The 13,174-nt window shown below is 42.1% G+C and overlaps 1 protein-coding gene across 1 annotated transcript; it reads right to left on the reverse strand.

Annotated features, from left to right (window-relative positions):
* Positions 1–1,755: 1,755 nt before the first annotated feature.
* On the reverse strand, positions 1,756–12,793 carry LOC145407470 (uncharacterized). Its single transcript, XM_080278400.1, has 3 exons — positions 12,091–12,793; positions 11,810–11,880; positions 1,756–1,887 (listed from the first exon to the last, which is right to left on the reverse strand). The coding sequence occupies exons 1-3, from the start codon at positions 12,791–12,793 to the stop codon at positions 1,756–1,758; spliced, it is 906 nt and encodes a 301-aa protein (XP_080134526.1).
* Positions 12,794–13,174: the final 381 nt, after the last annotated feature.

The raw sequence follows: 13,174 nt of genomic DNA on the forward strand, positions 1-13,174 counted from the left end.
GTCACACACTGTGGCACTGTAATGTTCATCTGATGCACAATGCACTCTGTATATAGATCACTATACTGTGTAACATGTAAATACAAATACCAGTATAGTCTGAACACTGAAGTTTTATTATTATTATTACCATTATACCGATGCTTTAATTCTGGCACTAGCACGGGTACCCGGCGTTGCCCAGGTATATAGCTATGCATACCAACAGATCTCCAGACCCGCAGAGCACACCCCCTTAGCATGGGCAGCCCACGGGGGTCATGCCCTGCCTAAAACCTGATTCAAGAGGAGTTATACCACTTTGCAGTGTTGTTTTCCTTGCTAAATATCTATCATACCACCACTACCATCACGGCCACTATAATTCCTACCACTATCACCGCTTCTCCTATTGTCGCTTCCACTATAAGCACTACATTCCACATCTTCCTCCCACTATAATCACTACATTCATCTTCCTCCCACTATCATCACTACCACTCTCACCAGAACCACTACTTCCGTTATCACTACCACTGACATCACTGCATTCCTCATCATCCCCTCACTATCATCACTACCACTATCACCACTACTACTATTATTGCTACCATTATCATCACTACATTCCATATCTTCCCTCAGTGTCATCACTACCACTGTCACTACAACCGGAACTACTATTATCACTATCACTATTATCACTACATTTCTCATCTTCCTCCAATATCATCACTACCGGTACTACTATTATCACTACCACTATCATCACTACTACCATTATTACTACCATTATCATCACCTCTACTGTTATCACTACCACTATCATCACTACATTCCTCATCATCCCCTCACTATCATCACTACCACTACCGTCACTACATTCCTTATCATTCCCTCACTATCACCACTACCACTATCACCATTACTACTATTATCGCTACCACTATCATCACTACATTCATCGTCCCCCACTCTCATCACTACCACTATCACGACTACTACTATTATCACTTATCACCACTACGTTCCTCATCGCACTAATATCGTTACCACTGTCACTACTACTACTATTATCACTACCAGTGTAATCACTACATTGCTCATCTTCCCCCATTATTACCACTATCACTGTCACCACTACTACTATTATCACAATCACTGTCATCATTACATTCATTATCCCCCACTATCATCACTACCACTACTGGTACTACTATTATCACTACCAGTATAATCACTACATTGCTCATCTTCCCCCACTATTATCACTGCCACTGTCACCACTACTACTATTATCACCACCACTGTCATCACTATAATATACTACAATTATCACCACCACTGTCATCACTATTGTCAGGTCAGACACTGTTCTGCTACTGGTACAATGTAATCCAGTACTACCTGTTCCATGGTCGGATCGTCGGCAAATAAACCGGCAGCCCCACTGGTCTAGGCCAGTGAGGAGGGTGACTAGACACCCTGCAGGATGACAAGCAAGACCTGTCAAAGGGCGGATGACCAATTTATGCCAACGACCATCTAGCAGGGTGGGTGGAGCTGGTTAGCCTTGGTTGGCAATCCACCTGGGAGAAGGAAAACTCTGAGGTAAAACCTGGATAGCCATAGTCAGGGATTCCACTCCCCTGTCCATAGGCTAGTGGTGAGCCCTCTCCTGACTTGGGAGGTTGGGGTGGGGTTTGTGTCCCCTCTCTATTTAAAAAAAAAAAAAAAAAAAATTGAGCGAAACAAGAGAAGGAAGAGGGACAGAGGTCAGTGCATGCTGCCTGACCCTGACCCAGTTTTGCCGGGAATGGGGAAGTACTTGAGGGACGTTTGTACAACCAGGCACTTGAGCCCCCTGGCCATGTCGGTGCCGCCACACGAAGGCGTCCATCTACTGTGCTACAGAGGCAATATAAACCACAGATGCGCACATTCAATAACGTAATATGATAAGGAAATTCTAGGATAGACATTCTTATATATACTTAAGAACTGAGTACAACCAGGGGAATAATACAGACTAATGGTGTTTGGAGGAGTAGCGTCAAATTTAAGGCACTATGTTAGGGGGGAAGAAGGGAGTATTAGATCCTATTGTTTGGTTTTCATCTGAGAGAAATGGACAAATCAGACAACTTTAATACTTGGGTCGGTATTTTCGTCGGTTATCGAAGCTCTTTAGCACCTCTTCCTTAGCGATTTATTACAGGATACCGTTGGTTAATATCAATGAATATGTTATTTATGGGCGTATGGTGGTACTAGACTGATTTAAATGACACAGAAGAGGACAGTAAGGTGTCATAAGCAAAATAAATCACTTAGGAAGAGGTTTTAGGGAGCTTCCTTAACCGACGAGAATACGGGTCTTAGTTATAGTTTCGTGAAATTTGATGTCATCAAGAAGTATTCTCGCCAGTTAAGGAAGCTCCCTAACACCTCTTCCTAAGCTATTTATTTTGCTTACCTTACTGTCCTCCTCTGTGTCATTTAAATCATTCAGATACCACCCTACTCAGCATACATAACATCCATCCATCCATCCATCATCCAATCCCATGTAGCCCAATAAGGAGCGTAGGAACCCGGGCTAGGCAAGTTGGTCCTGACATTTAAGATGAGAGTGACCAGCCTCACTCATCCCTGAGTGGCATTTCGTGAGCTATAAACCCCAACTTTCCCTTGGATATAAACCTACACAGGCTCAATCCGATTGGAGCACCTTAATTGCCCACTAAACAACCAGGCGCTATAAACTGGTTTCATACCACCCAGCGTAGTAAACGGTTTCCTGGTGTACAGGAAACCGATTGGTTTGTCACTCAGTGTAGAGTCACCCATAGGCAGAAGGAAGAAGAAAGAATGAAGGAAGGAAAGACAGAAGAGGGAGTGTAAAGTCACCCGTAGGCAGAAGGAAGAGGAAAGAATGAAGGAAAGACAGAATAGGAAGGATGGAAGAGAGGAAAGTGAAGACACCCAAAGCAGCACGATATCGAGTGAGTGGATGGTGAGCGCCCCCACCTACCGAAGCATATGTAACATACAAATTGATATTAACTAGCCGTGTCTAAAAATGAATCGCAATGGAAGAGATGCTAGGAGATTTCTTAACTGACAGGAACACAACCGTAGTTACAGATATAAGGTAGGAATGATTCTCCTTGGTTACAGGTCAAATGTCCTCCCATCTGACTTCATCTGGCCACTAACTGAGCAGGAAGAAGTTAGGGATCTTTGTCAGAGGAAATTAATCAGATTATACTGTTTTTACTCTAAATTGGCTGTATTGGAAGGATTTACGTGACAGAGGTGGACAGTAAGGAGTAATAAACAAAATAAAGAAAGGCGTAAGGGCTGGATGATGTCCTCATGGGTGGTGTGTTTGTTCGTTGATATGTTGGTACGGGGGAATGATGTAAGGGTATGAGAGAGAGAGAGAGAGAGAGAGAGAGAGAGAGAGAGAGAGAGAGAGAGAGAGAGAGAGAGAGAGAGAGAGCAGTAGTTGGCAAATGGTAAGTATATAGATAAGTAGATAGACAGATGGATAGAGATACATATATACATCTATCTATCTATCTATAGCCCGACGTCCTAATCCCGCAAAGGGTGGCCGCAGACAAAACGCCTCCAAGTCGCTGTCACCCACCATTTGACTACCCTCCCCCCAACTCACCCCCCCTCCCTCATATACCTCTCAACTCCATCCCTCCACCTCATCCTCGGTCTACCCCTCCCTCTCCCTCCCTCCACCTCACCTACATACACCCTCTTAGTCAGTCTTTCATTCTCCATTCTCTTCACATGTCCAAACCACCTCAGTGTATTTCTCCTAATCTTCTCAACATATATACATATATACATACATTCATAAACAGATGAATAGATAGAAGGACAAACAGACAGACAGATAGACAGATAGATAGATACAAAGAAAAGATAGAAAGATACACATATCCCCAAATCTTCCTTAGAGAAAAAAATATTTGCATAAAAGGTAGGAAATGTGCAAGGAAGAATTCACATTGCCAAAAACATTTATTCTTGCAGTCACAACCACATGGTATATCGGTGTTCTGGGACGAGGCTTCAGCTCTCCTGTGGTGGGTGGTATAGCTGAGGATGTTCTGAACTGGTATGAGATGTCCACACCAGTATTTATGGCCAGCCGGCTTGGTGTACCCGGTGTTGCAGGCACTCAAATAACTGCAGGATAGTTTTTGGCACGAATATACCATTACCACCACCACCACCACCAATACAACCACCACCACCACAACCACCACCACAACCACCACCAATACAACCACCACAACCACCACCAATACAACCACCACTACCACCCCCCCACCAATACAACCACCACTACCATCCCCCCACCAATACAACCACCACTACCACCACCACCACTACTACCACTACTATCAGCACCACAATGGACAGCTCTAATGTCTATGATAAAAAAATATTACATGACATAATTCGATTCTAACGCTGACCTGATGTGATTCTAATGCTGAACTAATGTGATTCTAATGCTGACCTAATGTGATTCTAATGCTGACCTAATGTGATTCTAATGCTGACCTAACGTGATTCTAATGCTTACCTGACGTGATTCTGATGCTGACCTGATGTGATTCTGATGCTGACCTAACGTGATTCTGATGCTGACTTATCGTGATTCTCTTGCTGACCTTACGTGATTCTAATGCTGACCTGGCGTGATTCTAATGCTGACCTGGCGTGATTCTAATGCTGACCTGACGTGATTCTAATGCTGATCTAACGTGATTCTAATGCTGACCTAACGTGATTCTAATGCTGACCTAACATGATTCTAATGCTGACCTGACGTGATTCTGATGCTGATTATTTCCCCACCTTCACCTGAAACTCTAATTATGACCTAATACACTCATCTCTCATTATCCCTAGTAATTATGCCTTACACTATATGGCATTATAAATCATTAAGTTTTGAGGGTCATTTCTGTCTCGCCTGACTAGTCTCTCGGGTACTTTGCCTTACCTAACTTAATCTAACTTAACCTAACCTAACACAGCTTAAGTGTAATATACCCGCAGGCACAATAAGAGCACCGGCACCATCATCACCATCACAACCACCACCATCACAATTACCATACCATCTCTACCACCATCACCACCATCATCAAAAACACCCATATAACCACAATGATAACGACCACCACAACCACCGTCACCACAATACCATTATCATTTCCACCACCATCACCACCACCATCACTAAAATCACCATCACCACTAACACAACCACTACTACTAATACCACCACCACCATCACCACCACCACTTTCACCACAATCGCCACCAACGCCACAACACGTACAAATTTAACACGCAAAATCCATTACCAATCAAAAGAAAGATTTGAAGCCAGGTAGTTCATGATTTCAGGCTTCCAGCACTGGTTGTCCCGCCCCTGTTATGCATTCTAGTTTTATTTATTATTATTTATCTTATCCATCGGTTTGATATTCATTTATTTGGCGAGTATATGTCAGTACTGGTGCGTGGGAAAAAGTGGTGGTTTATGAGACAGACAGACAGACAGACAGACAAGGAGAGTGCAAGTGAATGACTGGAATGAGAGAGAGACAGACAGACAAGGAGAGTGTAAGTGAATGGCTGGGATGCGAGAGAGAGAGAGAGAGAGAGAGAGAGAGAGAGAGAGAGAGAGAGAGAGAGAGAGAGAGAGACAGAGAGAGACAGAGACAGATAGACAGACAGACAAACAGACAAGCTGATAGATAGACAGACAGACAGACAGGTAGACAGAATGACAGGCAGACAGATAGACAGGCAGACAAAAAGACAAACTGAAACAAAGAGAATGATATAGACGGACATACAGTGACTGACACAGACACACAGAATGAGACAGAGAGATAGACAGACATTAAAAAACACACAGAATGAGACAGAGAGATAGACAGACATTGAAAAACACACAGAATGAGACAGACAGATAGACAGACATTGAAAAACACACACAATGAGACAGACAGACAGATAGACATTGAAAAACACACACAATGAGACAGACAGATAGACAGACATTGAAAAACACACACAATGAGACAGACAGATAGACAGACATTGAAAAACACACACAATGAGACAGACATTGAAAAAGATAGACAGATCAACAGACAAACATAAACAGAAAGTCAAACACAAACAGACAGACATGAACAGACATTCAGACACAGACAAACATTTACATTGAGTGTCCTGTTTAATAAGGACGGTGAGTATTGGCGCTGAAGTGGTGACAAGTGATGGTGGATGGGACACGGGAGGACTGATGGCCTTAAGGGAACGAGTTAGCAAGTCTCTGCTCAGGGTAGGATACGAAACATATGTCGTGAGAGAGAGAGAGAGAGAGAGAGAGAGAGACACACACACACACACACACACAGACAGACAGACAGAGGAATTTGGCAACGATTTGGAAAATTACGTCTCGACTGCCCTCTTCGTTGGCAATATTCTCCCACAAGAAGTAAAATATACTATGGACAGAAATATTCTGGGTTTAAGTAAGTACTGAATAGGTGTGTCACATCCTCACCACACTGAGGCTTCGTGCAATTACCTTTTCATGTGTGTAAGCTTAATAAATCACTGGCTGAAACATATAAATCACCTTCGTTAAACTAAGATTTATCTCGCTCATTAACATGTAATTATGGGATGGTCATTTGCTCACATATCATTCAGTAAGTTTTCAAAGCCAATCTTAAAGTAGCCATAAATATTGCTATTCACTGGACAATATCTTAACGTAAAAGTAACCCTAAAGCAACCCTAAAGTGACCCTAGAGTAACCCTTAAATATAAATAACCGTTAACTAAAGGCAACTCTAAAGTAACCCTAAAAATTGTCATTCACTGATCAGGATCAGACTACATTTGGGTAATTACCTTTGAATCAGCGAGGCCGCGTATAACTTCCAGTATTTGCAGTTTGTAGCAAGACCCTTAGTATTACGAGTATTTCTGTTTCAGTGTTAATTGTCCTGTTTTTACCTTGCCATATGTAATTTCTTAGCAAGTAAAACATTATACATGATCACTTTAAATGTGTTCTGTAGTATAACTTTGATGATTTTGTTTGCACGCATTGTCAAGTATTGTATTTTAAAACTTGCAATCAGTATCTATCTATCTATCTGTCTATTATCACGCTGCACGTATTCTTATATATATCACTTTGCTGTAGTGTTTACTGCTCGCCTGCATATCGGCATCAGCGCTAATCCGTTTTCGGTCACTTCTCAGCTCATTGGTTCATAAATGCTCTGAAACGTTTTCTGTATATCAGTTCAGTATTTATGTATTCATAATTATGAAAACAAAAGTTTCGTAATCAGACTTAATTCATATCAGGGCCAAAATTACCCCAAACATATTTACAGATATTTACATATTTATATTATTTCCAAAACAATAGCTATTTTTGTCATGGATTCGAAATTCACGAACCCTCGAATTTCCGTGAGCAGAAGTAAACACATGGACGGATCCAGGGGTGTTGCCATACAGCCCAGGCAACATCTCTGCTTTGTCACGTTGATGTTTAACATACAGTGCTTTACATACACAGGCTGCAACTTTCACTGGTTATTACGTCTATTTCTCTCATACACATGACATGCAAACCATCCTTGGTGGACAAACGTTACTAATCTGGCTGAGAGAAAGGAAGATACCAATCCCTTATTAATCTGGAAAGTGATATGGACATCTTAGAAGTTTTCCTGGATCCGCCAATGAAACAGTGATCTGAACCCCTCGATGTAGCTTCGTTGCTTAATCCCGCTATATACAGTATATATATATATATATATATATATATATATATATATATATATATATATATATATATATATATATATATATATATATATTAACAAATAACCATATAAACATAAATGCTATAGTACATAATTGTATTCTGTGTCATATACTTCCCACAAACAAAGCTGTACAGTAAGGGTGACAAAGACGGGAGGTGAGCGTGGGGGCAAAGGCGTCAGTACAAGACAGCTTTGCATCTGTTAGGCCACAAGGCAAGTGTGAGAGAAGAAGAAATGAGTTACCTGAGCTGAGCGTGTGGGGTTACATGGAGAGACAGACGGATAAATGAGAAGGTTAGGGAACATTGTATTGTTGATGTGCTTGTGCTGTATGATGCTATAATCACCTTGAGACGGGGTCCTCTGGAGGGAAAGGAGAATGAGACTGACTAGAACATTTGTGGGTGACGTGGAGGAGAATTGGAGGAGGGGGGGAGGTTAAGAAGACCGAGGACGAGAAGGAGGAATGGGACGGAGAAATGTGAATCAGAGTGTTGTTGACCGACGGGCAGCCTGATGGCGCCGACTGGCTAACGGGGCGATTTTTTTTATGGCCACCCCTTCCAGGATAAAGGCATGTGGTTATTGATAGATAGACAGACAGATAGATAGATGATAGATAAATAAATGCACAAATAGATAGACATAGATACATAGATAGAGAGATACATAGATAGACTGATAGAGTATTCCCTTAGTACTGTAATGATTAACTGTGAGTTGCCACGCATGAAAACGAAGTGGAGTGCGCAGCGGATTCATCGTTATTGGCTGATCTCATGCTTTGCCACCACGTTAGGCCATTTCTTTTTAATGCAAGGAAGAAGGAACCAAAGGCCAGAAGTCAGTAAGATTCCTCCCTCCAAGAAAAACAAAAACAAGAAAACAGAGAGCTAAATTCAAGTTCCTTCTTCCTGAGGGATAAAGTAATAAGTCTTTGGGACGTGTACAGTACTTCTTCCTGTTGATCTTCCCTACATGTCTACTTACTCTACCTACCTCCTTCATTTCGTGCCTGTCTACTTACTGTACATGCTTACCTACCTACTTTCCTACCTGCATACTTACCTCCCCACGTAAGATTTACCTTTCTTCCTAAAGTACCCTCAGTGCCTACCTCCCTACCCACCTCCCTGGCTACCTACCACCTCCCTACCTGCTTGTCTCCTTACCTGCCTTCCATTTAACCTCCCTGCCAAAGTCCCTACCTACCTCCCTAGTCCCTGCCTACCTCCCTTTGTATTTCCCTCCCTACCTACCTTCCTATCTTCCTGACTACCTAACTACCTACCTCCCCATCTTCCTTCCTACCTTCCTACCTACCTTTATATTGACCTTCCTACCGACCTTCCTGAATATCCCCATCCCATAACGAGGTAACGACACAGGTGAGAATTTATTTATTTATTTATTTATTTATTTTGTGCGGTTTGCTAAATTCCAGTGGAGTATGTTAATATTGTGCAAGGACATAAACTACATTCCAGGTCTTCTCAGGTCATTCCAGGTCTTTCCAGGTCATTCCAGGTCTTCCCAGGTCAATCCATGTCTTTCCAGGTCATTCTAGTCATACCAGACCTGCCCAACATCTCATTTCTGTAGCACTGCATTCCATCAAATATTACCCATTGTCAGGAATCGGTGATTGAGTCCAGTTTATGTCGCTTCATTCTTTCATGAACACACTAGAGTAAATTTAAAAAACGGATAATAGTTGAGGTGCCCTTGTTTCACATTAATTTCAAGGATCAGCTCCAAATACTGTGATTGCTTCAAATAATAATTAGGCTGTGTGTATTATCACCGTACAGTGATATTACTGATCCCATTATAGTCACCGCACAGTGAAAAGAACAATGGCTTTATTATCACCGGTCGGTGATCATATGTTTTTCGGTATTTTAACCGAGAATCTGAAATAATTTATGGTTACTTATCAATTGCCATCATAGGATGTTAAAAGGTATTAATAAAAATACAGTTATTCCATATTAAAATCAAAAGATATTTAATAAAAATACATTTATTACATATTAAAATCAAAAAGTATTTTATGAAAATACATTTATTCCATATTCCATACTGAATATTAGGCCACAGTAAGATTTAAACAGTACTAGTTTTAAACAGTCTTAGTGGCAGTGGTATACAGAACATTACGCATCATTTGAATCACTACTAATTATCGCTTTCTTGCTTCCTTTTGTGGACTGCTTACTTGTTTTCCGTTTGACTCCAGCTTTAGCAACTTTAGAATGATTAAATCGTCCTAATACCTTTGACTCTTTAGGACGACCCCTCATTTTTACCGTAGGAAGATGAGCATTCATTAACTGTAGTCTTTGTGAATCTGCTGTTGTGATTGGTGAAGCTGGTATGTGTGACGTCGGTGAAGCTGGTGTGTGTGACAACGATGAAGCTGGTGTGTGTGACGTCGATGAAGCTGGTGTGTGTGACGTCGGTGAAGCTGGTGTGTGTGACAACGATGAAGCTGGTGTGTGTGACAACGATGAAGCTGGTGTGTGTGACGTCGATGAAGCTGGTGTGTGTGACGTCGGTGAAGCTGGTGTGTGTGACAACGATGAAGCTGGTGTGTGTGACAACGATGAAGCTGGTGTGTGTGACGTCGATGAAGCTGGTGTGTGTGACGTCGGTGAAGCTGGTGTGTGTGACAACGATGAAGCTGGTGTGTGTGACGTCGATGAAGCTGGTGTGTGTGACGTCGGTGAAGCTGGTGTGTGTGACAACGATGAAGCTGGTGTGTGTGACAACGATGAAGCTGGTGTGTGTAACGTCGGTGAAGCTGATGTGCTTGACATCTGTGGACTAGCAGCATACTGGTAATCATTACCCTGTTCCCAGCATGTAAGAATACGTTTCAGCATATCAAGTCGTGCTTTGTACACTTCAGTTCCACTATTAGTTAGCACTGCTGTGAGGCGCTGCATTGTCTCTTGACTCTCTCGGAATTTTTGGGCAGGGGTCATTGGACACTGGGGTCGTGTAATGTGCATGATGGAGGTCTTGGGTTCTAAAGCCACTGCAGGAGTCAGTGTATTCCCCTTCCGCCATCGAGACTGCATGCTGATAGTTGAAACATCAATATTCTCTTGTCTTACAACGGCAATAATGTGATTACATGGCAAGAAATATTGACTATAAAAAGTGCATGAGCAGCTGAGTTCAGCACCAGATTCACCCTTTCTCATTACTTTTTGGTCAGTAGACCCTATTTTCACAACAAAGAGGCCAGGCGAATCTAATGTGATCGATAAAGAATCTGAGGGCTTGGATAACTTATGGTGTTTCATCATGAGTTTAACTGCATGTTCCGTGAACTGTCTGTATAATTTGTTCAATAGAACATCATGAACTCCATATTCAACGGATGTACATGTCTGCAACAACTGCTTGTAGGCTCGCTCATCATTTAAGATGGAATTATGAAGCATAATTTTACGTATGCACTCAGACATCGATGTAGTCGATGTTAGGAAGTGCTTTAGTTTACCGTTTTCTGCTCCAATGTGGTTGTTAGTGTCATTTCCAAATGTTAACTTAGCAGACCGTAGGTATGTGGCCCACATATCTTTACAGTTTATCCAGTTTGTACATATATATTGAAACATACTGGAATCTTGCTGTTGTAACACAGACAAGGTAGACCGAAAGGAATTTTCATTATGGGCATAGACAAGTTGTTTCAGAGTACCAAAAATTTCGTTCTTTTTAGTGACAGGAAGCACAAGTTCAGACACCTTTTTCTTGAAATATTTCAGGACATGAAATTTGCAAAGTAACAAGTCTGCTTTCGGAAGTAAGGCACGGACTGCTTGAATTTCGTTCTGGTCCTTGTCAGTCATAACTGTCTTGGTCTGGTTTACATTCTCCATCATCCTACAAAATGATGACATTACCTCCCGCATTATGTCTGCTGTTTCACTCCTTACAAATGCGTAAAAGACAGCCCTGCCACGACCTAGGTTGTCTTGGACAAGAATCATATAGAGCGGATAATTATATCTGTTAATTTTGTAAGTTCCATCCATGAAAATTATTTCTGGATATTTACAGTACATGCTTATCATCTCATTAGTAGCAAATGCAATCATTTGGATGGCCCTACTTTCATCCACTGATATATCTACCTTTCCTTTTCCTGCATCCACAATTTCATCCACTTTTTCTGTCAACTTACCGATGTCTGACATTCCATCCTCACTTTGCACTTTCCGCTTCAAATTTCGTACATCTTGCATGGTTACTGCTTTATGGTATTTACCCTGGAGGAAGGATTTTAATTGCTTGTTGTCTGGGTTAAGTTTCACTACATCCTCTGCGTCTCCCATCTCCGAACTTGTCAGTCTGCGTTTCTGGCTATAGAAGGGCTGTAAAGCTACACTGACCTCATGATTATGCTGCAGATACGTCTTTGTGATAACCAGCTTATTTTTTCTTGCTGTTAGTGCCACCAACACATTACAGCCACATGGAAGATATCGCTGTTTTTGTCTTATACCCAGTCCTTTCCGTTTCGGACTGCCGTAGTGTACACACACGAATGAAACAGAGCCGTACTTCAGTTCGACAGGGATTTGCTGCTGACGACGCTTATTTTCACTGATAACGGAGCTAGAAGACTTCACTCGAAACACGGACCCTGTGTGATTCTGATATTTCTTGAAAAAGTAGTCAAATTCTACAAAAGAGTTAAACGTGTCAGTGGAGAAAATATCCCTGAAGACAGATGTTGTGTCTGTACCGGTACATGTGTCTGCCTGTATGTCGTCTTGCCCGTAGTCAGCAGATGAACTAGCTGGATATTCCTGTGGTTCTCCTGACGTGTGTAACTCCATGTCGTTTGGATAATCTGGATCTTCTGCGATATTGTCTTCCTCCATGTTGCCTTGGCTGAGGTCAGCAGGTCACTGATACTATCGAGTCGAACGCCAGACTATACTGCGGTGGCGGGAGTGGAGGCGACTGTTTACAAAACACGTCCCCGCACCTCCCTTCCTAATCCCCCTTCACTACCCTAATGTTGTAACTACTTGTCTGAGTGATAAACAAAGCTCCTGAAATCCCTCCCTCAATACTTCCCCTCCTTACCCTCTCACCACCTCCCTCCCTACTCCCCCTTCACTGGCCTCTAACTACTACCAGTGATAAACAAAGCTCCTGATATCCCTCCCTCCAAATCCCCCTTCACTACTCTCAGAACACTTAGCCAATGTCCGTACACCGTGATAATAACGTTACCAGCACTATCACCGCGCTGTGAT

This window comes from Coenobita brevimanus, chromosome 73, assembly GCF_032717465.1.
Source record: "Coenobita brevimanus isolate Jiangsu-jjx chromosome 73, ASM3271746v2, whole genome shotgun sequence".
In the NCBI taxonomy this organism is placed as follows: domain Eukaryota; kingdom Metazoa; phylum Arthropoda; class Malacostraca; order Decapoda; family Coenobitidae; genus Coenobita; species Coenobita brevimanus.

Coding starts and splice junctions, on each gene's coding strand:
- LOC145407470 (XM_080278400.1), bottom strand. CDS start 12,793: ATGGAGGAAGACAATATCGCAGAAGATCCAGATTATCCAAACGACATG. Junction 11,881..12,090: donor GGATGGAATGTCAGACATCG/GTAAGTTGACAG, acceptor TTCTTGTCCAAG/ACAACCTAGGTCGTGGCAGG. Junction 1,888..11,809: donor CAGCAGACATAATGCGGGAG/GTAATGTCATCA, acceptor TTGCCTCTGTAG/CACAGTAGATGGACGCCTTC.